This window comes from Ambystoma mexicanum, chromosome 4q (genome assembly GCF_040938575.1).
Source record: "Ambystoma mexicanum isolate Mex_15411 chromosome 4q, UKY_AmexF1_1, whole genome shotgun sequence".
Classification (NCBI taxonomy): domain Eukaryota; kingdom Metazoa; phylum Chordata; class Amphibia; order Caudata; family Ambystomatidae; genus Ambystoma; species Ambystoma mexicanum.
The window spans coordinates 265071304-265097212 of NC_090928.1; the positions used below are offsets into that span (position 1 = coordinate 265071304).

General features: G+C 43.9%; 1 protein-coding gene across 3 annotated transcripts in view; it reads right to left on the reverse strand.

Moving 5' to 3' along the window:
- Positions 1–20605, reverse strand: part of TMEM87B (transmembrane protein 87B) — a 919680-nt gene extending 899075 nt beyond the window's left edge. For 2 of the 3 annotated variants that reach the window (XM_069607835.1, XM_069607834.1), the window contains exons 1-2: positions 20240–20605; positions 5058–5118 (exon numbers count right to left, since the gene is read on the reverse strand). In XM_069607835.1, the coding sequence (XP_069463936.1) occupies positions 5058–5118; positions 20240–20344 (166 nt within the window). In that variant the 5' untranslated portion in view covers positions 20345–20605. The remainder of the gene's footprint in view (positions 1–5057; positions 5119–20239) is intronic. The other variant, XM_069607836.1, reaches the window with a different exon arrangement.
- Between the last annotated feature and the right edge of the window lie 5304 nt (positions 20606–25909).

Genomic DNA, 25909 nt, shown 5'->3' on the forward strand with positions numbered 1-25909 from the left:
TGCAAGGTTCGGCGATGTGGAAAGACGTTCGCAGTATCCCGCCGCTGTACACTGCTCCGCCACAGCATTCATGCGGTTATCTTTCTGGGTCGGTGGGCCACAGGATGTAGACTGTGGGATGTGAGGCTGCATTCCTCTCTGTATTGTCAGGCACAAGTCCAAGAGGGAGTTGTTATCGATGTCATCAAAGTTAGAGGAATGAATGAAATGGCTATCCCTGGGCACTTGCTCTGACCCTTTGTCCATTATAGTGGAATTGATCTCTGGAGATGGATTCACTGGAAAAAATTCAGTGATGGCACTTTGTGCTAAAGGGAGAGCGTGTTTCGAATTCTTCAAATTCTTCCTGCGTTTGGCCCCTTTTCCTTTGGGCTCCTTTGGCTCTTTCAAAGCTTGCGACTTGTTGTTCCTCAAGTTATATATGGAGTGCGAAGCTCTCTTTCCCCGCTGCATCTCCACGTTGCTGTCGCCTTAATACAGTTGGGGAATTCGTGGGGGCCGCCTAGCACTTAGATTGTTCCGTTTCAAGCACACAAGCTGCGAGGCAAAGGGCCACCTGGGCAGAGTGCACCAGGGCAAAACCGGGGCAAAACCACGGCCAAAACACGGCCACCACCAAACCCCGCGGCCCCTCTACTTACTTGCCCACTAGCGTGCCGCTACGCTAGGTGCTGGGTGCTGCTCTACCCAGCCCCTCCAATACACAGCCGTCCTAGGAGGCAGCAGGAGGAATGTAGCTTCCTTTGACTTTGGCTTTCCACGGGCCCTCCACTCAGGTACTGCAGGGAAAAATCCCGAAAACTCCAGGGGCAGCCCACAGCATTCGTGGGCCACTCAGCCGCTCGATCGACTCGGCTTGCCTGCTTGCCGAGCGTGCTAGAGTAAAGGACCCGCACGCACTGCTCACGCACTGTCGAATCGTGTCAAGCCGCGCCTCTTCCTCTCCCCTCGTCCACAAAGGTGAACAAGAAGAAACTCCAAAAGATTGTGAACCAACACCTTCATCCCCGCTTCCTCCATTTCCAGACAATGTTTTGTCAGTGCCCATGATTCGCCATTCAATGGATATTGCGAATACAGCAATTAGAGGCCTTAATCCTCGGCAGATTCCAAAACGTTTGACCAGCCACTCTACGCATTGGCAAAACAAATCCACTGGAACTAGCCAACAACTCATGGTAAAGATCGATTAATTGTAATATCTGGTGGGCTGCCACGGTTCTTGGAAATCTCTTGGATGCAATGATTTTAACAAATTGAAAACAAAAGAATGAAATTTGAACAGATAAAAAAAATACATATATTAAAAAATATATATATATGTGGGTGTGGAGCAAAGGGTTAAATCTGGTGGAGAGGGTGGTTTAAACAAGGGGAAACAGGGAGCTGGGAGGGGGGACCACCCAAAAAAAGAAACCAAAAAAAATATGTTTTTGTTTTGCATTAATTAAAATGCATTGTAAACAGATGAAAGTTTATTAAAGGTTCCTATGTGACTTGTACCCGTTGAGCTCATCAAACCACAGCCAGTGAGCTCTATTTACTTCTGCAGCAGGCCTACAGAGACTACAGCCAAGACAGAGGATAGCAGTCAAGTTAAGTCACTTGAGGACTGGTGTAAGGAAAGAAGTGATGTATGCACCCCAATTTAGATTCTGGTACATCATTCTAAAACTAAATTCCTTTCGATGACTTTTGTAGAGAGATACGAGAAGGAGATTTCAAGCTATCCAATATTGTTCCCTGGTTTTTTGCCTTGGACCATACTCACTATGCACGATGAATCACTGTCCAATTACGTGATTATGGATTCACTTAAAAAGCATCACCCTAACACCTATTCAGAATTCATGAAAGGAAAGCATGTCACAAGAAAGTCAAAGCGTGCGTTCTCTGCTATTGCCATTGATCAGGTCAAACACATTAGTTAAAGGTGATGGAGGGGCCGTCGGCCTGACTTTAAACCAAACAGCTCTGCATCGTTGAATGGTCTCTGGTCCCGAGATGGCCTGATTAGCTGAAGAATTTGAAGAGATGGGGGAAAAATGTGCGCAACCACAAGGCCAACAAGCATTCACAGGTGCCTTTGCAAAAGATATCAAGTCTCTTACTCATACAAGATATGGGAAAACCATTTACTGAAACCAGCTGTCATCTACTTGGTACTTGACAGCAGAAATCTAGTACATCCAGCAGTTGCCGACATTGCTAAATGGAGTTGATCAGTATGAGTTATGTGTCAGCGACAGGCTGATTATCACATTAAACGCATAGTAGATCCTAGTAAGTGGAATAACCTCCACCTCCATCCTCCAGTTCGTGAAAAGGCAAGTTAACAGTTACAACTGACATCATTGAGCAACGACTGCTCACTATTTTCTAGACTCTAGATTCCATCACAGGTACTTAAATCGAGATATGGATGAGAATAAGATAAGAAATGTCAAGCCTATCCGCCAGCACCGTCAAAGTTAGGGATTCTAAGAACCAGAAGAAGGTCTAATTTATTTATTTACCTGGAAGACCTCACACCCGGACAGAAAAACACTGCTTCCAAACCAACAGTCCAAATGACCACCCTTGATGGCGCTGCAATTGTCAACACGCTGCAACCAGAATTTGTAAAAACATTCTACGATTATGCCAGTTCTGTGTTCATCCCCTACATCAAATTTCAGCTTCCATATGATAAAAGGCTAGATATCAACATGTCTGACACTCGCAGCAAAAGGGGGAAAAGGTGATTTGAAACGCGTTGAACCAAGAAACGCACTTCCTAAAAATTGGCTGGATTTTCTCTGGATCGATGAAAATAAGACTGAATTGTTCTCTTTCTTGGCAAAACCTTAACAGTTATTCACACGAACAAGAAGGTAATTATCACAAATAGTACCAATAGTCAAATTATCTTTGGACTGTCTCCATGCTCACACAAAGAAGCAGACCCTTGCATCCTACTCCATTTATGTGGTGCCGTGCAGCAAGGACATAAAGCCGAAATACACACTCTGGACAACGATGTAGTTCTCTCCATCACATCTGCACAACGTCGGAACTTTAAGGAACTATGGGTTGCATTTGCAGTTGGGAAGAACTTCCAGTTATTTGGTGCTTATGTTAGCAAGAGTTTTGGGGTCCTGATTGTTGTACTGCTTGCTTTGTGCAATAACTGGGTGCGACACAGTGTCCTTTTTTCAGAGGAAGAGGACTGCATGGGACACCTGGAACAGATAGAGATATAACCTCAGCTTTTTGTGGATTGGCGGACAGGCCTAGTCAGCAGAAGAAATGCTGAAGTCATGGATAGATTTGTAGTTTTGCTATAGGACCGTACTAGCAGCGACAAATGTGTTAATTAGGCAAGAAAAACCCATTTACTCAGAAAGGTAGACCAATTGACAATCTACCTTTCACGTAAGCTGTACTTATTCAGCATACAAAAAGAGCCGTCTACCAGGCTGGTTACTGCTGGGCCCAAACAATGTTCACCACAGCTTCCATCACCAATTTTTTGATGGGCTGCAAACTTTGTTACAGGAAAAATCTGAGATGGCCTCATAGCCAAAAACCTTTATTAGGGTGTGCCAACATTCATGGTTCTATAATCAAAGGCACAATTGTTTCACCCATCTGCAGTACTAAAATATAAACATAACAGCCCTCTGTTTCTTTTTCAGTCATCTCTTACACAGACTAAATGGTAGAATCCCAAAAACGCATTGTTAAAAATCTACATAAAAGCAAAAAAAGGCAGTTTCATTACTTCTAAGAGCTGATGACTTAGCAAAGCAATATTGCCCCATTTCTACTGCCCATTAGCTTGACACACCTCAACTTTATGACAGGTAAACTTTGGCCACAGACCTTTCTTCAATAGCTTGGACTCACAGAGCCTGACCGAGGGAAATCCAGGGGTGAAACATTTCCACCCTAACAAACTTTCATTGCTGTTGCATTATTTTGAAGCATTAGGTCCTCGAAGGCAAGAGACTTTCAGTGAAACGAGAATTGGCCATCAACCGTCCCGATAGCTGAAAACTGAACCGTCATCTCGTGCTGGGAAAGCTGGAGAGTGTGCTGTGCTCCACAATCCCACCTTACCCCGTGCTCAAAACATGCAGAAGGGAGACCCAGGTTACCGCATCCATCCCACACTCCTTTTTTATTAGTTGTAAGGTTTGGCAATAGGTTCCTTAGTATAGGCCCTTTTATTTTGGCACTACGCTACTAGGAATGCCTTATTTTTCATTTGATGGTTTGACGCTTGCTTCCATCTTAGATTTAGGTTTAGATTAGGCGGTTTTCCAACCTGCATACAGCATTCATTGTTCAATAAACACCCTTGAACTGTGATCACTTGTGTCTATCTTACTTGTTGCCACCATGAGTTCCTTACACCGAATAACAGACAACCACTAAAAGGTAGATGCTGAAAATTCCCTGGTGTGATGTGGGGCACCAATGCCTGCACAGCACAAGTGCAGAGAGGGTAGAGACATGGCCAGGGCACAATTATACATCTGCACCGAAAAAAATGCCATACTCTTCTGCAAGACGTAGCATTCATTTTTGGCTACAGAAGGTATCAATACAGCAACACAATATCCAAAATCTAAAGAACCCCATGGTAATTTATAATAAATCTTGATAATGCTTTTTACTAAGCAGTGATTGACACAAGCCCAGGAACCAAAATTAAAGACAGGATTACTTTTTAAACCATCATTAGGAGTTTTTTTATTGCCACGTCTTTAGACAAGATACAGTAGGAATTGCAATCCTTCCCTACTTCAGAAGGCATCACTGATAGCCTGAGCCTGCAGAAAGAAAACCTTTTTATCTATTGTACTAGCTCATCACTTGTTAATATTCTAACTGCTTGGATTACCGATGGTTTAACACTATTAGGATGCAGATGTGTCATGGAACCCATCAAGCTCTGCCCTTATAAATGTTTGTCTTTCCTTGACTTATCCAGGGAAATATTAAAGACAGGACACTGGACTAAGCAGACCTATGCACTCGATTACAGTCGATTAACTACATTTCATACTAACCTTTGAGAATAATGTCTGTATAGTTGTACATGGTTTTTCTAAATAATAAAAAGCCAGAGTCCTGAAACAAAAACAGAAAAGCAGACTGCATGTTAAACAAAGCTATGAAGAGAAAACACACAGTGCTGTGATTTTCAACAATTTGCAACATTTTTTGGGAAAACGGTTCATCATTTGCCATTGGTGTGAATTCACAATAAAATCAGATAGAGGATAACCAAAGATTTGACATGTGTGCATTATACTTTCTGATCTTTAGCAGCAGCTTTATCCTAACCCACAGCTAAAATCACTCTCCCTATAGTGAGCCACTCATTTTTGAAAATTAATTAAAATGCATACTCTTCACAGGGTTGAAATTATATTCACAACATAAAAATTCAATATCAAATCATTGTGGTAACTCTGCTTAACATCTCAGTCCATAACTTTTATGACATCCGAGCAACATTTTTATTAGGTCTATTTCCATGGTCCTAGGGTTAGGAGCCAGTATTACCTTCTCAAATCCAGGCAGATAGGATGCCCTTTAGCTTATATGACTCACCTAGGGACAGCAGTGGTTGTGCAATCAAGGACAGTTCCCAGGAAGTGATGGAGGTAGACAAGAATCAATTAAAAGAATATTACGGTAAATAATGGAATGCCCACACAGCGGTATTTGTTAAACGTACGTTAATTATTGTAGACGGGTGGTAAACGTATGTTCAGTAACAGGCAAGTCATTATAAGTAGCAGGTCTCTGAGAGGAGCGCCCTTAGTTCTTATCACATAAGGTAGGGTGAGCCTCAAGATTAAAGGTCAACCAGACTCGTGGGGTGGGGGGGGGAGAAGATGATGACTGGATATTACAGAAGGACTACTATCTGCTCAATCATGGGTTTGTTTCCAATAAGGAATCACACCGAAATAAGGACAGGATTACTATTGGTGGAGCATAATATTGGTCCTAATTCTGCACAATTCTCAATGGTAAATCTAGACAGGCCCATTATTTGAGATAGGACATTGCATTCGCTATAACACTTGGCACCTTCAAGGCAAACAGGGTGACAGTACATTTTAGTCTGTATCTTCAGCACTTTCTAAACAGGGCCATTCAATGCCAAGGTTTGGAGAAAGTTGAGGGTCAAGTGTTTCAGTCTCTGATGGCAGTGATGCAGCAGCTGGTAGTGGATCTTCAAGGAAACATTACAACTGTGGAACTACATGAGGAAAGAGTCGCTGTAGAACTTCTAAAATTGGAAGTTGGTGCAAATTGTCCAAATCGAGCACAACTCCAGCGGCGCAAGGTGTATTGGAGCTGCAACAGCAGTAGTTCAGATAAGAGAAGCACCCCTCACAATGCTTACATTCACTTAGGGCTTTTGGAGTAGCCTAGTTGTAGGTGTTGTCTGAAGCACTTGCAGGTCTGGGACGCTGTCAGTTTGCAGTGTGCTCAGTGTGCTCAGTGTGCTCAGTGTCTCGTGCTCTTGCCTTTTAGTCTCTGTATGTACAGTCAACAAGGCTTACTGAAGCCATGGATCTTGAGGGCTTGCAACTCAACTGGCCCAACTGGGCCAAGGGAAGGGAACCTCACCAATGTTCTACTCCAAAGCAGCATCACATCTGGTCCTCCGGATGGTGCCTTCTTCAGTGCTTTGGGACTCATACGCAGGTTGTAAAAGGAAACGAGGAGGGCCTCTCCCAGGGAACAACGAGGACCCAACCACAGGGTTTTATTTCTATAAACATTTTGGGTATGCCTACATTAGTCTTTAGGATTGCTTCCTTTGCTTACTACTAGTGGTGGATTTAAGATTGAAATCCAGGCACCATTTGGAAACTGCTCATTGCAGTTCCCAGCAAGTCAAGTACACGCTGTCTGTATTAATGATATAAAGTGTGACAAGGGCAAGCTCACCTGTGCACATTCTACTAATTAATGGTAATGGGTTGCTGTCTATCATAAGCCACTATACTTTTCATGCAGTCCTAATTTTCTCAATGTGGCTCGATATCACAAAAAATAAAATGTATTTCTGCTATATTGGCTCATGTCATAATCACCAGACATACTTCAGTTCTGCTCACAATTAGGACCTGCCTCAGGGACAAACAGTGCTCTAATGTGTTAGCATCACTCTATGGTCTGGAGATTAGTGGTACTAAAAAGAAAATCTTTTTATTCTTGTAGCCCTCTACCCATTAAACGGGCTGGTATGGCACATGTTTTTAATATATAAGGGATCCCCTACGCGCCTGAACAGCACGCCGTCGAGGGACAGTCAGATTGAGCCCGACCCACACCTAGCAGGTATCCATTCAGGCCCTCTAAATAACCATACCTGGTTGATCCTGCCTTTAATGTGTGGTGCACCATGGCCAGGAGGGACACCGGGCTCTGCAATCACAGCCGTGTAGGGGATCTTCAGTGTGGTGTGACTCATAGCCAGCAGGCTGCAACTGTCCCTGCTTTAGCCCGGGCTCTTCATGGATACCAGGCACTGTTGCCAGCAGGTGCACCACACTGTCACCGCTGTGGCCGGCTTATGTTTTGGCACTCCACCTGGCGATGTGAAGCAGCCCACCTTCCCTGCCCAAAAGGCTCCCCTGTATTACATGACGCTGCCCAGCAAGGAACACTTCCTATGGACTCTATGGGCCTCATTACAGGTTTGGTGGTTAATCTCTCGAAATACCACCAAACGGATTTATCCATACCGCCACTTGGTCCAGTAGAATTACAAGTGGTGGCAGGCACTGTTAGTCCCCATTTATAGGGATACATACGACTCCATGGGGATTTCGGTGGAATTACTGCTGGCAGTAATTCCGCCGATTTGGTTGTTTTTGGCCCAAATCGGTGCAGGAATTAGTTACAGGATTCTGCTGGAGGTTTTTTCTCCACCTTACCTCCAAACCCATAATTTGGTGGTGCAGTAATGCAGTGGTAAACTGTTGCCACCACATTACGGCCGGTTTTACCCACAATGCTGAACTCCTAATAAGGCCCTATGTCATCTTTTTGTTAAGGACATTTCCGATTTCTTTTTTTTATATGCAGCCGCTTCAGTATAAGAATTGTTAAAGCATGTAGTGGGTTACCCCCCCTTTATATAAAAATGCTACATTGCTGGTATACTGTGATAGCTTCAAATTATATTTACATACCATCCAATCAGTAAGAGACCATACGCCAGCATTCCTTTGTCTTCCTTGTGTTGTACATTTAACCTAACCTAGTGTTTCTTCTTAAGGGTTTCAGGCATTTCTACAAATTTTATTTCCTGACCCTGTCCTTAACTTATAGCGGAGACACACCCAGGGCGATCTAGGAATTTCGGTAAGCAGGGGGGGGAGCAGGTTTAAGTACTTTTAAGTCAGATAAAGTATTATCATGGCCACCTACAGCCATCTCCTGCCAAGTATCCAAGTATGAGTAGATCCACCAACTGCTACTTACTGAACTATGTTAAATCAAAAGGAGGTCTGCAATCACTGATACCTACATCACAATTATTTCAATAAAGTACCTGTTTCATTCTGGATAGTAAAAAAAAAAAAATCATGTCTTTTCTATTCGTACATCATACCCTTTCTTTGTTCATGCAGACTGTCTGGAGCAGATCCCAATCAATATATGACACTATGTGACAGAATGAGAGCCTGGAGCTTATGTCCATCAGTTTTACTCAACTTGCCAGTCTCGTTCCAATAGTGGAGTTCCCTACCTTTATTGGAAGTTTTTTTGGTGGATGCAGCTTTCTCCCAATGCTCTCCTTATGCCATTGCCTAAATAGGTTTCCACAAAGACAACATTAGGAGGTTCGCCTTTAGCAAGATCTGCATTTCTGTTATCTCAGTTTAGCTAACAATATGTACATCAGTGCTGTATAAAGCTCCTTTGGGGTTCTCTCAACTTTGCGTTGGTTCACCTTAGCCTATGAGGAAGCCATTTTATTTGGTGGATCAAACAATGCCCTTATTTTAGCCGTTAGAAAATGTGGTTGAGCAGCAAGCAGGCATCCTAACTTTTTCGGTCTTATTTTCAGAACATCATAATGGCTGTGTTGTAATGCGGTTTGCATTCGTCTACTTGCTGAGGGAAGGGAGCTGCCAAAAGACGATGCACAGCTAAATACCATTGATCATCTTCTTTAAGAGTATTGCTAAAGCATTAACATCTGTTAGATCACAACTTTCTTTGGGTATTTCTGTTCACAAGCCATTAAGTGGCAAAGTACAAGTAAACAGAAACACCCAGCAGGGTTGTTATATTTAAGGAAAAATAGTTAACAGCATGCGAGAGCTATGAGGGGGGTGGAATCTTTTGCCAAATTGTCTAATCTCTCCCTGCAGACCTTTGTGCTCTGGAAGATCTTTCTCTTCTAATTTACTGTACGTCACACCGTCCTGCAAGATTACTTAGTTTCCCCAAGTGTTGTTAGCAGTATATAAATAAACAAAATAGCTAGAAAACTGCACTAGTCTAACAACGGAGAGGCCTCACATTCTCATCTAGTGGTTTCTGCATCTCCTTTCACAGGTTAATATAGATCATTCACAAAAAAATGTTTGTGTGGAAAACCATAGGCCACGCTTGCAGATTCCTTAAGCAACTAGGCAGTGCCAACATGGACATGCCAGTAGTGGAGTATTAAGGCACAAATTGGACAAAACACCAAGTGAAGGGCGTGGGGGTGAATCTCACGGGGATAAAGGAATGAGAAAGTAAATATAACTGAGCAGTTATAGACCATGTTGGCTAAAAACTAAGTACCGTGTTTTATCAATGAAACCTTTCACTTCAAATACACCTCAATGCCTTAGTGTCAGGAATCAATGTGCCAGTTACGTGTCCGGAGTGTCAGGGTAACCAGGTCTGCCTTCACTGGATTTACAGCACTGTGCATGTCCTTGTCTGAAGTCGTCTTAAAAACAAGCATTGGCAAAGCCAACAGTTTCGGCTTGTGTACAGGTATTATGCATATGCCAGTCACTGCTATATGGCCAGATACTTACCCAATTGTACAGCCATCATCGACAGCCAGTAAATACCACTATGGCAATGCCTGGCAAATGCCTTTCCCACACCTACACAAAATAAAACTGTTGGCCATTGCCAACGTGTGTTATTATGTGTTCCTATTTGAAACATACAAAGAAGGGTTTGCATTTATTTCTTATTTTATTTAGTATAATACAGCTATTTATACAACCATAAGCAAAAAAGCACAAGAAACCAAACAAATCGTTATATGCACAATTAAATTCCTTGCCATCGTAACCATATTCTGATGAACAGCATGTCAAAATGGTCAGAATTGATTTAATCAATTCCCACATCTTCATCATATGATAATCACCATGTCATGACCCAAAAAAGTATTTCGGAGAACCATTCATAACAATCAGCAGGCACGATTCTGCCACGAGTTAATTTCTTCCGTCCACAAACTGCAATTACACTGTCACATTCAACCATTAGATATTTAGAGCTTTCAACTGAAAAGTTTCAACATGCAATGCAAGTTCTATCCTTTTTTACTATTTCTAATCTACCGCCTTGACCCTACAAAGTGAAAACTAAGTTACATTTTTAAACACAAATATTCATGCAGTATGAAATTGAGAGGATAATGCGACAGGCAAAGGGGGTCGTTTTCCCCCACTTTTGAACTGATGGACATTGAGGGCTTTACCAGCTAGACCCGTAATGATTTGTTCTTTGTCTAAATTACCTAGTTCTCTTTTAAGAATAGTCTTATACCGCGACAAGGGCAGAGCCACCATGTCAGGACCTGCTAATGAACGCAATGTTTTAGCTTCGGTTACCAGTGACATAAGGCAAGAATTCTCAAGCCAGTCATAGGTTGGTGAATAGCTTCAAAGATGATGTGAAGAAAAATGTTTGAGGACTATTGGCTAACTACCACTGTAAATTGGTCAATGATGTATATAGCAGACAGTTAATGCTACTAAGCCCCAGCTCAACAAAAGGTATTTCACAGGGACGCTGGCTGTTTTTTTGTGTGAGCGTCTTCAAACAAAGCCCTTCCAGCTTACTAAGGAACTTAAGTTTGAGTCCCCAGATTTCGACACCATACAGTATGAGGGGAGGGATCGTGCCTTGATACACTTTGATGATGGAATCCAGCAAGTAGCTCCCATGGGGATGGGCAAAGTACTAATTACTCCTATTTGTTTTCCGACCTTTATCTCAAGCGTGTGCATTAAGGTTCCCAGGATAACTGGTCATCTATGGTAACCCCCAAGTAATCATAAGTGGATACAAAGGGCCTCATTACGGCCCTGCCAGTCCGGAAAGAACGGTGGTGGTAAAAACACTGCCACCATTCTTTCCAGACCGGCTGATTAAGAGTCCTGCAGGCGGGAGGTATCACTCCTGCCAGGACTGACCTGGCGGGTTTAACACCACCCGCCTGCAGGCGGACATGCAAACACTGGCTCTGTCATAGACGGAACCAGCGTTTCCATTGTCCCCGTGGAGGCCTATGGGGCTCCATGGGAATGGAGACTTACACAATTCTGCCTCCGGAATTACGGGGCACCGGGGTCATAATGCCCCAGTGATTCCGGGAATCACGGAGGCAGAATTAATACGGATCCGGCAGTAATCTGATGGTTTTTCCGGCTCCATTACCACTGGACTCGTAATGAGGCCCAATGCATCTAAATGTCCAAATGTTGTGTGCCTATATGCCATGAAAAACTGTAAATCACTTTCCATGCTTTTGGTTTAAAGATTATAATCTTGGATTTGTTAGAATGAATAAGCTGTTTTTCTTGCATAAAAACCAAAGTGTGTTCAGTTGGAGGCCCTTGTGTAAGCCATTAGCAGCAGATCATCAGCGTATCTAAGCCAATGGATTCCTCTAGTGCCAAGTCGGAGAGGGAAGACATTATGTGCAGCCTACTCTTGGGAAAGGACTGCAAGAATCAGATTAAAAAAAATGTTTTAAGGTTTTTAAAAAAAGAATGGATGCCATTGTGTAAGACCACAAAGGTAGGCAGGGTACTGGTGGCATTATCATGGTTGGATATCCTGACATGGACACGCGTGTTATGTAGCAGAATTATCATGTTTAATAGCCTTGTTGGGATGCCCTACTTCATCAACGTCAGCCATAGAACTTGAGAAATGACCGTTTCAAGCGCTGAGCTCACGTCAATAAAAGCTACATAGATGTTGAGGTTCAAAATAGTCCAGGTAAATTCCACAATAGAGGTTAATGCCAACGGGTTAACCATGGTTCCCGTGCCCCTAGGAAAGCCCATTTGATTTAATTGGATTAAACCCAGTTTTTTTATTCATTCAATAGAATACGAGCAAAGATCTCGGATGGTATATAATAATATTATTAATAAATATCCAATATTTCCAGGATAGGATAATTTCCTGGGACACCCCCTGTGCCCTTTTTTGTACACAGGGACAATAAAGCTGTTTTGCCAAGAGCAAGGAAGCGTATTGCTCGTACTTATTGGCAAAAACAGAACATGTAGCACCCAAGCCCACCAAAGGGCATTCAAAGTTATTAGATCATTGCAGACTTAATCCGGGACTGGAGCCTGGGAATTATTGAAAGATTTAATGATGGCAACGATATCAGCAATCTTGCCTCTATAGCGCCATCTATCCTGAGCAACGTCAGTTGGAGCTATACTTTCGCTACCAATGGTGCCCCTAATGAATTTTTTCCATTCACTTCGGGAGGCCTCTCCCATAGTTGCCTGCAAGGAATGTTCTGGTCTAACCAACTTCCAGAAACCCTTGGAATCATGGTTGTGAATGATGTGTATCAAAACCCGCCACTAGTCCAGTGTTGTATTTTTACGATAAGGCCTTAGCAATTTGTGATGACAATTTCTGTGCTTTAATTGCCACACACATCTAAACATAGGGGCCGTAGAGTGTCCCGAGCACGTAAATCTTGCTTAAGTGAACGCTTAGCATCCCTTATGTTCTTATCGAACCCATGTTTGTGGTTCCTTTTACCAAGTATTCTTTGCTACGGAATTTAAAATGTTCTTTGTACTAAATATAAAGCAGCTGATCTTATAACAGTAACTTTAGTTGCGTGTCAAGGTCTTGAAAATACATTTGAAAAAATATAAAAAAGGACATTTCTGGGACTTTCATTAGTTTTTTGATCGCCCCTCCCCGGTGAACCCCCCAGTGCCTCTGCCTCTCGCAGGGCTGCCACTCAGTCAGGGATGTCTCTGAGCGCCAGCCCCGATAATTAAAAAAGAAGAAAAATAAAAACTGCCCCGAGCGGCACGCTGACGTCTTCAGCGCAGCACTCAAAGTTCATTGTTTTCCCCTTCAAATATCAAATAAAATGCTGCGAGTGGTACATGTTTCAGTATGCCCCAGGATTTTAAGTCCTTCTGGGCTGCGTGCCTGAATTCGTCCAGTGTGCTGCCTGGTCATGCCCCTTTAACCCTGAAGAGAAGACCTAGGGTAAGTGTGTACGTTTTATGTGCTACGTCTGTTTGTTCTCGAATGTAATGCATTGATTGTGTGTGGGAAAGACTAGTTCAGTGAGTCCATAGCTGTGTGTGTGTTAGGTTGTGGCAGCAACTTCATGAATGTGATTTTAAAGTGGCTATTGCTAGCATAGTTAGTTTGTGGGCCACAACCTATCCATGCCAGAAATGGTGACTTTATAACACATGGCAGCAGTTTCATGCATGTGATTTGAAGTGACCATTACTGGCATAGATGGGTTCTATCTAGAGTGTGAAGGCATCATGAAGTAAGACACAGACAAGGTTCAAGATTGGTTCTCAAATGACTTAATTAACTTTAAGGTCAGGATGGAGTAAGGCCTAACTTTCCCTATTCTAAGGTGGGATTTCAAGGCTAACATCCATGTAAAAGTTCCAGCTAATAAAACAGGGCTAGCCAATTTTAATCGGAAGTGGCAGGAGGTAAGTTTCACACTTGTCAGAGCGGCTTGACGATCATGTAGCAACGTTGTGTGGTCCCTTACTGTGGTGTCAGCTGGCGGACTCCGCTTTGAGCGGGTTATTCAGTCTCCTTGGCATGCTGGTGTCATGTCGTGCTGGTGATGCTGCAAGCTCTGGAAGCCTGGAGGTACTGGACAGCATTCCAAGAGAGACCTGCAGGACGTCAGGTGGGCCCATGGGTGCACCCTGGTGAAGATGACCCATGCTCAGGATAGGCATTGGAGGTTCGGCTCTGCATGAGCTTTGGGATTGCCCCAGGACTGTGTATGCTAAGGTGGTCATAGCTAACCAATCGGCTGTGCACTGGCAACATACAGCCTGAAGGGCAGTGGTGCAGTGGGTTGCTCTCGCTAAAAGGTTGCGATTTAAAAGGGCGACCGTTTTTTTTCTTAGCTCATGTGTTTGTCCTTGTGCCAACATTTGGCGATTGCATCCTTGGCATAGACCTTGATGGTAGCTCAGTTGGTTCTGTAGCCATCCATTACCTTGCATAAACCATTGGCGTTTGTTTGGAATAGTACTTTTGGGACTACTGGGACAGATTGCATAGCAATAACTGCTGGGAAAGTGCACGCCCTTTGAACAGCTTCCGCACAACACAAAAGAGAACAGGGACAAGAGACACGCTTGCTGTTTGGACTGCTGCGAGGATGGTTTGTGAACAATACCTACTTGAGAATTATTGGGACCAGTTGTACAACGGCGACTGCACGCCCTTTGAACCGCTTCCTGGCAACATAAAAGAACAGGGATGCTGAAGCGATGCGCCAGCAACGTGCACAAAGCATGTCATCGTCACGCCATCAGGCATTATGGTGGACCAGGGGCAGATACTAACATCACAAGTACACAAAATGTGGATGAAACAAACATAGCAATGCCTCAGCACCAGGTTCATGGTCTATGTGCAGTGTAGATGATTGAATCATCACAACAGCTGCCGCAGAGGAGGTTCACTAGATCATGTCCTCTGAAGACATACAAAGCAGTTAACTTGGAAGAAGCCAGTAAGAATTGTGCAAAAATTACCAACTTTCTTTTCGACTACAGAGGACTTTAATCCCACAGCTGAGGCCGTTTGCACAGAGCGTATTGCCGACTTGGAGGCATCTGTGCCATGTCTGGGCTCAAATACAATTGAACAGATTGTAGCATCTATCCACCCGGCGCAATGCAGCCTCCGATTGCTCTCTGTCGCAGGCAATTTAGAGGGACTCCCGAACGGGAGTGACCTTCAACTGCCAACCTGTGATGAACAATGTTCTGTGACCGAGCTAAACGATGGTAGGAAAGAGGGATTGCTGCCTGGGACAAAATTATTACAATTTTCACTGACCTCGAGTGGCACTGGTAGTTTAATAACTGTGAATTCAGCACAAGGTTCAGCGATGACAGAGTGAGAACGCTGTGGAGCTACATTTCGCCCCACATTCACCAATAAATCTCACCTCTTCACCACTAATAGTGGATCGTCGGCTTGGACGCAGTCTATGTACTGGGGGGCTTGGAGAAGACATGGGACGGGGTGGGGAAGCTGCTGGCAGTTATGCAAGTACTATAGGCAATGATGGCTGCTCATCCCATCCATGGCAATGGTTGGCATTTTCGAAAACGTATTGACCACGCTGCTGGCTGGAAAAATGTGACAAAATGGCTGAGAACTTGGACTTGCAGACAGAGTTGTTAAAGGGGCTAGGGCAAGGCTGTGACTCAACTAACAATACATGCGATAATCCTACTAATTTGCTTGAAAAACACATGGAGCAAACGAATGTTTACAGTTATTAAAAAAAGAGAACGATGCAGGAAAAATGTAATGGTGAAGTTGCTCATGGTGATAGGAGCCATAATGTAATTAATCACGCAGAAATAGAGATTGGCGAGGCATTGGTCGCTGAGAAGAATGGGTGTAAAAGAATAATAAAAAAAAGTCAGACAGGCTGTTATGTATGGGACTACCAATAAGAACACATTGAGGCCGCGTGCACGTCCAGAAGTGAACACGTGTGCAAAGATCATAAGCACCATAGATAGTGTGGGTGAACAAATATGCGAAGAATTCATTTCACACGCAGCCACTATAAGTGCTACAAAGATGTCCGATGGGCTTGTTTGAAAAATGTCAAAGGCTGCCATGGTAGTGCTTTTAACATCTCGTTTACAACTGAAGAAGGCGAGGGTGACAAAGAGGGCTGTCCACGAGAGCACCGTGGTATTAAATGGAAAAAATGGAAACAACCAGACAGAAAGTCATATATTCGTGCGTACATTGGTATGGCTAATGAACAAAAGAAGTTTAAAAAAATAAAGAATGTGGAGATGACACATTGATTAACCTTGGGGGACTGTTTTAAAAAACAAATACTGAAGTCATTGTCAAAAGCACTGACGCTTCTTCCCAAACTGTCCCCCACGATCAAAGTAATGAAATTAGACCTATGTACCCACAGAATATCGACAGGAAAGGTTGCATGCTTAAAGAAAGCTTGTTTGGCACTAAAGAGGAAGTTATCCTGCCACGTTGCATTAGCAATAGTGACATACAACTAGTGGAGATTCCGGAGGATGCATGCAAAAATTGCTACCTCATACATTCACTTTAAAGTACAAGACTCCTTGAGTACATCATGCAGTATGAAACTCAAGCCATACAGTTGACTAAGGTAGAACAAAAAAGTAGAGACGAGAATGACTGCTTGATACCCTTCATCAGAAAGTATTCCCTAGTTTATAGCAACCATACTTTCTGATCATTTGTAACACCAGGGGACACAAACACCTATTTGCACAAGGGGGATTACTGGAGGCCATCGACAACTTCAGAATAATCGCCTTACAACAAATATGGCTATTAAATCCAATTGCTGTGGATGGCTGGAAATGTATCTGCAAATTGGCCACCCAGAGCTGTGCTAAGAATATCAGCTCCTTATGGTAGGAAAGAGATGGTTATTTAATCAGGGAGCCAGTGAGATTTGGGCAGTGCATTGACATGAATTTGATATCGCCTTGAGGAATATAAATAAAAAAAGCACACAAAGAAAAAAGAAGCTAAGATTTGAACTGACGGAGATTGCACATGACCAACTTGAACCAAAGATCCACGCCCTACTTGTAAGAAAATAAATGTCATGCACAGTACAGAACTTGGCTGAAGAAGCATAAATATCAACAAGAATGTGAAAAATTGCATATATTAGTGTACAATAGCATTACAAATCACACCAAAACATTTTGGAGGATAATAAATTCAACCAAGGACTATAGCCCAGTTGTATGTTATGTACCGGAGGTAGACTGGGAAAGGCATATAAAGGCAACCCTGGCTGTTTGTGGCCAGAGTACCAAAACACTGGCAGTGCGATGGGAATATTGTATGGAGCGGGTCGACACAGCCAAGATTGTTGGAACGTGTATATTCTTTAGAGCACATGGTGCTGACGTTACTTGTAATCAGTTCATCAAGAACACCAGTAGGTATGGGCAACAACTCCCTACAACATGGAAGGCTAGCACTATAATCCCAATTTACAAGAAAGTATTGAGTAATTACTGGCTACTGGATATGCTCGATGCCCCTGCAAAAATCTTTGCTAAGGTGATCTTAAAATAGCTAAATATTTGGATTATGCACAAAAAAACCCAAAAAATAAATCATACCCTTTATCCAGACTGGGATCGAGCAATGCAGATAACGGATTGTCATGAATTACTACCAGAGAACAAGCTTGGCTCATACGGAAAGGACCTGTATATGTAGCCTTTGTGGACTAGAGTGCTGACTTCGATACCATGGACAGGAGAGCAGGCTATGGTCGATACCATGGACAGGAGCAGGCTATGATCTAAGCTGAATAAATTGAACATCCCAGGGGGGGTTTGCGCAAAATGATAATTGCACTGCATGACCACACCAAAATAAGAGTGCAAATTAACCATCTGGGGGCTATTACACAATGAATAGGCACATGCTCAGGATTTAAAAACAGGGATGGATCCTTGCCCCCACATTATTCAACTTATAAATGGCAGATGGTATTAACAACTCTGTCTCAATCCCGTGTAAGCATACAGTGGTGTGCTTATGCCGACAACTTGTGGGATGGATTTAACACATAAGGGGTTACAAGTGCTTTTGGATCACATGAATACGCAGTGCATAACTCACAGAAGATTAAATACCAGCAAGACCAAAATCATGGTGTTCAGCCCAAAGAATAGAAATAAAGTGGGGACCACAGAGTGGAGCTGGACACTTAACAGAGACGACACCATTGAGGTGGTGAGCTCCTGTAAATATCTGGGAGCAATCCTCAAACCAAAATTGGATGGGAACTTAGACCTGCAACAGGTTCAGCTTAAAACCGGACACTTGCCAGGTGATATCAAGTGCCTGGCATATAAAGTAGGAGGATACTTGGTTGGAGCCATTGTGAAGTTGTATCAAACTAAGATCTTGCCGATGATAGCATATGGGGTTGAACTCTGGGGACTAAAAGCATATGGGGTTGAACTCTGGGGACTAAAAAAGTTCCTCAAACTGAAATTGCTTGACAGGTGCACACTACAGAGGCTCCTGAGGTTGGGCGGGTCTACACCAGCATAGTTCATCTACTTGGAAATCAATATAATGTGCATTACTGCCAAAATTCAGCATTGCTGTCCACGCATGTATTGGAAAATAAAGAATGCAAAACCCAGCTCATTGCAATGGTTATTGAGGGATACACTATTGATTATGGTAACCTTCATGAAAACGAGCACTGTCTACAACATTTCTGACCGTGCTGGGCTATGGACAAAAAGGTTCTCCCTTGTTGTACTGAAGCCAAGAACAGAATACAGGAGATACTGTGCGAACACAGTGTAGAGCAAAAACGTGCGGATCTCGCAAGTAAATCCTCTGATGCATTATACCCAAGGTATTTTACTTGGGCACGAAGGCGTCCCAGTGTATATAGATTTCTTGTGCAATCATCTTGTTTGGACATACCTTAGAGTAAAATGTAATGGGGTGCAGACTCTTGGGCAGTTTGGAGCTTATTTAGAACTCCTAGGAAAGAAAGATTGTGCAGATCATGTGGCGATAATCAAGTTGAGATTGCATAACATGTATTGTTAAGTTGCTCTGCCTGGACCATTGCTAGGAGAAGTTCTTATGGCAGTGGTAAATGTGAAACATACAACATCAAACTGGCACTTGAGAAGTCTTCATGGCTGGAAACGATGAAACATGCATCTACCAACAGGTGAAATTCTGGGAAACCATTGAGGCAATATTAAGGATTAACTATATTTAGTAAAACTTTAGAAATTGATTTTAGATGTAAATTTTCTAGCATGGACATTAATTAAAAGGTTTGTACATTAACTGTAAAATACTCAAAACAAAGTGTCATTTTTCCATCAATTGGGCGCATAGACACCTCAATTTTGTAAACAATGCAAGTCCACGTAGCCCGAGTACTTAAAGAGGTAGTTTATTCCACCATGGGAAACGGTACCTTCTCTCAGTACCATAGCCTCCAAAGCAGACGCTGGACGCCTGATAACCTGCGATTTCTTTTTAAAACGTTATTTAGTACTAGATATGTTGAAAAATATTGTTTTTTATATCAAATACACCAAAAAATGTGCCATTTTGAAATTGAATTGCATCTAGTTTCAATCACAGTTCACATTGTTCACCTGCCTATAAACGCAAATACCGAAACACAAAAGAAAATCATCTGGAAGGACAACTCACACATGATATGGGTGGAAGCTTTCTGGGAGGGTCACACTAATGATAGCTCTCCACTCACACGCTTTTGGCGGGTGTCACCCGCCTTGTAAACAGCTGACTCACCCGCCAAGCCTCCTGCACGTCCATTCGTTTGAATGGCCCTCTCACCCAGCAAAAATAATATCGGGTGTTTTCACCCGGATTTGCGACACAAATGGTGGAGAGCTATGGTACATTCACACTGGCATTCGGAATCAGACACACACACCTTTTTAACTGTACATGGCGATGCAAAATCAGAGTACCTAAGCCTATTCCATAACAACTCAACTACTATTTCTGTGTAACTGCGGTTGATGCCAAGGAATTATGTGTGCTGGTTCGTGGCTCCAATAAAGACACACGAGTCAACATTCCATCAGCACAAACTCCACGTAGCTTTAAGCGTGAGCAGCGCGCGCCTCGCATCAGTGCCACTCACGTTATTTAGCGACACGGTCCAAACCCCAGACTCAGGCACCGCCAGCAACGGAACGCAGCTGCAGCACAGTATGAGAAGGTATCGATATCCTAATGTCGCTGCCATAATGGTCGCTTGGCTACCAGCTCCGCTACTATGTCCAGACTCCAGACCAAGCTCCAGCTCACCTGCGCCACTCCCCCTAACGTGATATCACCCAGCCCACTGCCACCTTGAGGAGCGTGACGTCCCCATGCCTCGCCCATAGGCCAGCCTTTATTTCCTCCAGGCTTCGCCAGTCTATTGTAAGCCCCGCCCCACTGGTTTACTGGGACCCGCAAGAAGGAAAACTGAAAGGATTCCTGCAGAATTGGTAAGGTTCAGGAAGTGCCCGGGTCCGAGCACAATGTATTGTGGGAAAGAAAGTCCACCTGGCATACGTGTCAGTGAAGCGGCCATTTTGAAGCCAGGCAAATGTCTCTTTTTTTTGTATTTGCAAAACTTTATTCGTATTGAAATCGACAATTTGGCGGCAGACAACTAAACCACATTGCTATCGTTATGAGAATTTGCAAAGTATGTTGAGAGGTGCGAGGTAAAGAGGGAGTAAATCCCAAGGCTCCAGGGACAAAAATATTGTTAATAGTAATAGCTATAGTGTATGTCAACATCTCAGTCCTGTTTTTGCTTGGTGTTCTTGGACTTGACATTTCAAATGTTAATGTTAAAGGACATTTGTACCGCGCACTATCACCACCGGAGTGGCGGCTTAGAAAGAGGCAGGGGGCGGGGAGGTTAGTGGGAGGAAGCTGAAAAAGTGCAAGAAAGCAGTGATGTGCTGTTGGCGGCCTCAGCGCGGTGGGTCAGTTGGCTGGGCTTCAGGTGTTTGTGGCCGGTAGTCATTGTGTACTGTTGTGCGAGTCTATGTGTTTTTTTGTTTTGTTGTTGCAATGTAGTGAAGTTTGTGCGGTTTGTTGTGCTGTAGGTTTGTGGTTGTGTTTGGTTTGGAGTTTGAGAGGTGCATGCAGAGGGGGAAATTGTTAGTGCAATTGGTTAGTTGGCATCTCTTATCCTGAATTGAGGCGCTGGGCTTGTGTAATCTCCCCAGATGGGGTTTGGGAGCACTGTTGCACCTCTGTCCTGATCTGGGTCCATCCAGCCTTCAAGGTCCCTTTCAGATCTGGCCCCCTCATCCACCAGCCTCCCTCACAGCCCTACCTGTCTTCCCTTCCCACTCATACGGCCAGTGCACCTGCCAATGTCCACAACTCAGCTAGTGCCGTGATTGCCAATATGCCGACAATTCCACAACACTGTGGTACCTGGTGGCGATTAAGGGACGAGAGCGGGTGTTGGGTGGGATTAGGGTGGGGTTGTTGACTCCGTCTCCATGGTTGTCGCCTGTGTTCCACTCTGCCCGGCGTCATCCGTCCAGGTGCCGTGGGAGCTTCCCAGTCGGTTCTGGGAGCTGTCTGTGTGCACTCCAGTTTAGTCATCCCTTTCCTTGCTGTTGTTTCGGTTTTCAGTTTGAGTCTGTGGTGTTGAAGAGCCAGGTTTTAAGTTATTTCCAAAATTTTAGGTGATCTTTGGTGTTTCTTATTTCTTTTGGGATGTTGTTCCAGGTTTTTGCGGCTAAGTGGTAGAAGGAGGTGCCTCCAAGTTTTTTCTTGAGGTATGGTTTTGGTTCCAGGTGGATTTCGTTGCTTGACCTGAGGAGTCTTGTTGGCTTGTAGATTGTTATTTTCTTTTGTAGGAATTCCGCTCCTTGTCCACTGATTGCCCTGTGCGTTATGCACATTGTTTTGAAGGTGATGCAATGTTTTACTGGGAGCCAGTGTAGTGTTTTTAGGGCAGGGGTAATGTGTTCTCTTCCTGATAGTTTGAGGAGTAGTCTGTCACAGGTTTCCCCTTTTCTCACCTGTTTTCTCTGTTTTGCGGAGTCCTTTGTCGGGGGTTTCTTCTGAGCAGTTGGGGTCTTGTACAAGCCCGCTCGGCCGTCTTCGGATTCCAGGATTCGTTCAGCTTCTTCGTCCGGGATCTAGGAAACTCCAGGAAGCTAGGAATGGAGGCAGAACGCGGAGGCGGTCTGCGCGGAACGCGGAAGAACAGGATCAAGGAAGGTAGAAGGAAAGGAGAAGGAGGAAGGTCCGGGAACCGGGAAACAACACAGTTCAGGAGAACGGAACACGTCAGGCCACAGCTATCGGTAGCGTTGAGACGCGCGGAACCGCAGGGGAGTGGCTAATTTATAGAACGTGCTGCATAGAACGTAAAGGTCGATAGACCGCGTTCCGTGTATACAGCCATGTTGGGTGTACTACAGCGAGTAACCCCCGATGTGCCTGGGACCAGGAAGACCAGAAAGATCGACGGATCATGACAGCATGCCCCCTTCTAAAACCCGTTCCACCGGGTTTACCTGGATGAATTCGGTGGAATCTTCTGAGCAATCTGGGGGAGTTCAAATTTGAGACTGTTTCCCAGGTACGTTGCTGGGTGGATAACCTTTCCATTCCACCAGGTATTGAAGTTTGCCTCGTCTATATCGGTAATCACAAATACGAGAAACTTCATATTCCAGCTGGTCATTGACAAGCACAGGACTAGGTCTAAGAGTAGTCCGGGTAGTTTGGATGAAGGGCTTCAACAGGGATTTGTGAAAAACTGGATGTATCTTCTTCCAGGAATCCGGGAGTTGAAGTCGAAAGGCCACAGGATTGATGATCTCTTTTATAGAGAAGGGTCCATAATACCGGGGAGCCAACGTATTCGGTCTGAGATGTTGGCATAGAAGTTTTTAGGATAGCCATACTTTATCCCCAATGGAGTATGAAGGCCCTGGTGTTCTCCTTGAATCTGCATAGTGTTTGGTTTGGATTCACGCTCTTTCGAGATGTTCCTTGGCTTCTCTCTGCACATATATGAGTGTTTCAATCCAGGAATCGACAGTAGGAACAGGTGTAGGGTGTGGAAGAATAGAAGGTAAGACCGAAGGATAAAATCCTTGGCTAAAGAAAAAAGGGCTGGTCTTAACAGCCGAATGGTCTGATTTATTGTAAGCGAATTCGGCTACTGGTACTAAAAGTGACCAATCATCCTGGACTTTAGTAGAGAAACAACAAAGATATTGTTCAAGGGTTTGGTTTACTCATTCTGTGACACCGTTGGTTTGGGGATGATATCCCGAGGAGAGAGCTCGTTGAATCCCTAGTATCCTGCAGAGGTATTTCCAGAATTGAGATATATACTGGGGTCCTCTGTCCGATATGATCTTGGAAGGGAGTCCATGCAGTCGGAAGACGTGTTCCAGGAAAATACCAGCAAGTTCTGAGGAGGATGGTAATTTATATAGAGGTGTAAAGTGAGCCATATGAGTGAATAGGTCAATGGTGACCATGATAGTGGTATAACCTCTAGAAGGCGGCAATTCCACAATGAAGTCTGTAGCAATGATCTCCCAAGGTCTGGTTGGTGGAGTAGGCTATAATAACAGACTTGCTGGTTTCTGGTTATCATGTTTGTTCTGATTACAGACGGAGCAAGACTGAATATACAGTTGTACATCGGTCTTCATCTTGGGCCACCAAAATTGTCTTTGTATTAGACGGAGGGTGTTGGAAATACCACGATGTCCGGAATGAAGAGTATCATGGCAGAGATTTATTATTCTTTGTTGTCATTTTTGAGTAGGAATGACCAGATTGGTATCTTTGAACAAGTATCCGTCCTTGGCTCCCAAGTTCCATTGATTCCTTTCGAAATTCCTTCAAAAAGCTCCGAAGTCTGAGTTTGCATACAAATCTCTTCCAGGAGGTTTTTTGCTTGAGCTATGAATTTGGTATGAGGAAACATCTTGGGATACGTCCTGTCCTCCGGAGGTTCATAGTCTGGATGACGAGAAAGTGCATCAGCTATTACATTTTGGGTTCCAGGGACGTGGTGAATCTGAAACTGATATTGGGCAAAAAAGAAGGCCCACCGAGCTTGGCGACTATTCCTACATTCCAGTCGCAATACTTGTAGGTTTTCGATGATCCGTGCGGACATGGACTGGAAATTTGGCTCCTAGAAGTAAATGACGCCATTCTGTGAAGGCCTGACGGATGGCTAGCAGCTCTTTCTCTAGGACGGAGTAATGGGTTTCACTAGGGGTTAATGTCCGAGAAAGATAGGCGATGGGATGTTCACAGTTGTCCTCGAATTGCTGTTTTAGGACGGCTCCAATGGCGTAATTGGAGGCGTCTGTCTCCACTATGAATGGTCGATTAACATCAGGCTGAGCAAGAATGGGAGCTTGGGTAAATGCAGACTTTAGCGGTTGGAAGGCTTTCTCTTGGGCCATGGCCCAATGAAACGGAACGTCTTTTTTCATTAAGGCAATTATTGGTTGGACAATCTCGGAAAAGGAAGGTATGAATTTCCTATAGAAATTAGCCAAGCCCAGGAAGGATTGTATCTGTTTCTCCGAGGCAGGGCTAGGCCAGGATAAAATAGCCTTAACCTTGGATTGATCCATACCGATACCATCGGGAGTAAGGACAAACCCTAGGTAGTGAACAGTGGAAATATGGAAGATGCATTTCTCGGGCTTTGCCAGGAGTTTATTTTCGCGTAAGCGTTGTAATACTGCTTTCACATGTTATTCGTGCTTGAGAGGGTCCTTCGAAAATATTAGAATATCGTCCAGATAGACAATCACAAAAAGGAACAGCATATCCGAGAACACTCGATCTATGAAACGTTGGAACACCACTGGGGCATTAGCAAGTCCAAAGGGCATGACTAAGTATTCAAAATGCCCAAAGGGTGTTCTAAAGGTTGTCTTCCACTCGTCACCTGCCCTGATATGAATCAAATGATAGGTGCGCCTGAGGTCCAGTTTAGTGAAGACAACTGCGCCTCTTACTGCCTCCAGGATGTCTGAGATCAAGGGCAACGGATAGTGGTCCTTGGGAGTACATTGATTTAGACCTCGATAATCCAGACACGGTCTGAGTTCTTTAGTGTCTTTTTTAGGAACGAAGAACAGGGAGGCCCCTGAAGGAGATTTAGATGGTCGTATGGTGCCATTTGCGAGATTTGTATCCATGTATTCACGAAGGGCTTTCTTTTCAGGTTCTGATAGGATGAACATCCTTCCAAAGGGAATCACCGCAGAAGGTTCCGTTTCAATAGCACAATCTTCAGGTCTGTTGGGAGGTAAGGCCTGAACAATGGCAGAGGAGAAAACATCGGAATATTCTTGGTAAGCCTCCGGGACCCGGATGATGTTTGAGACTGAGATTGTGTTCTGATGAGTTGTAGAAAATCCCTTTGATGGGTTAGGATCAAGGTCTGGATGTAAGCAGTGGGACATACAAAACTCAGAACCCAGGAACAAGGATCCCACTGCCCAATTGATATAGGGGTTGTGTCTTTGAAGCCAGGGCATTCCCAAAACCATGGGGTAATGGGCTGACTTGATGATGTCAAATCTTATCGGTTCTCGATGTTGATTTATAGCAAGCTCGATCTCTTTGGTCTGCAGGGTTATAGGTCCAGAAGAAAGGGGTCTTCATCAATTGCTTCCACAGGTTGCATGATAGTCCGGGATTCGTAAGGAATATGATTTTTTAAGACCCATTCATGATCTATGAATACCCCCATAGCTCCACAGTCGACCAGTGCCAGGATGGAATATATTTCGTTCTT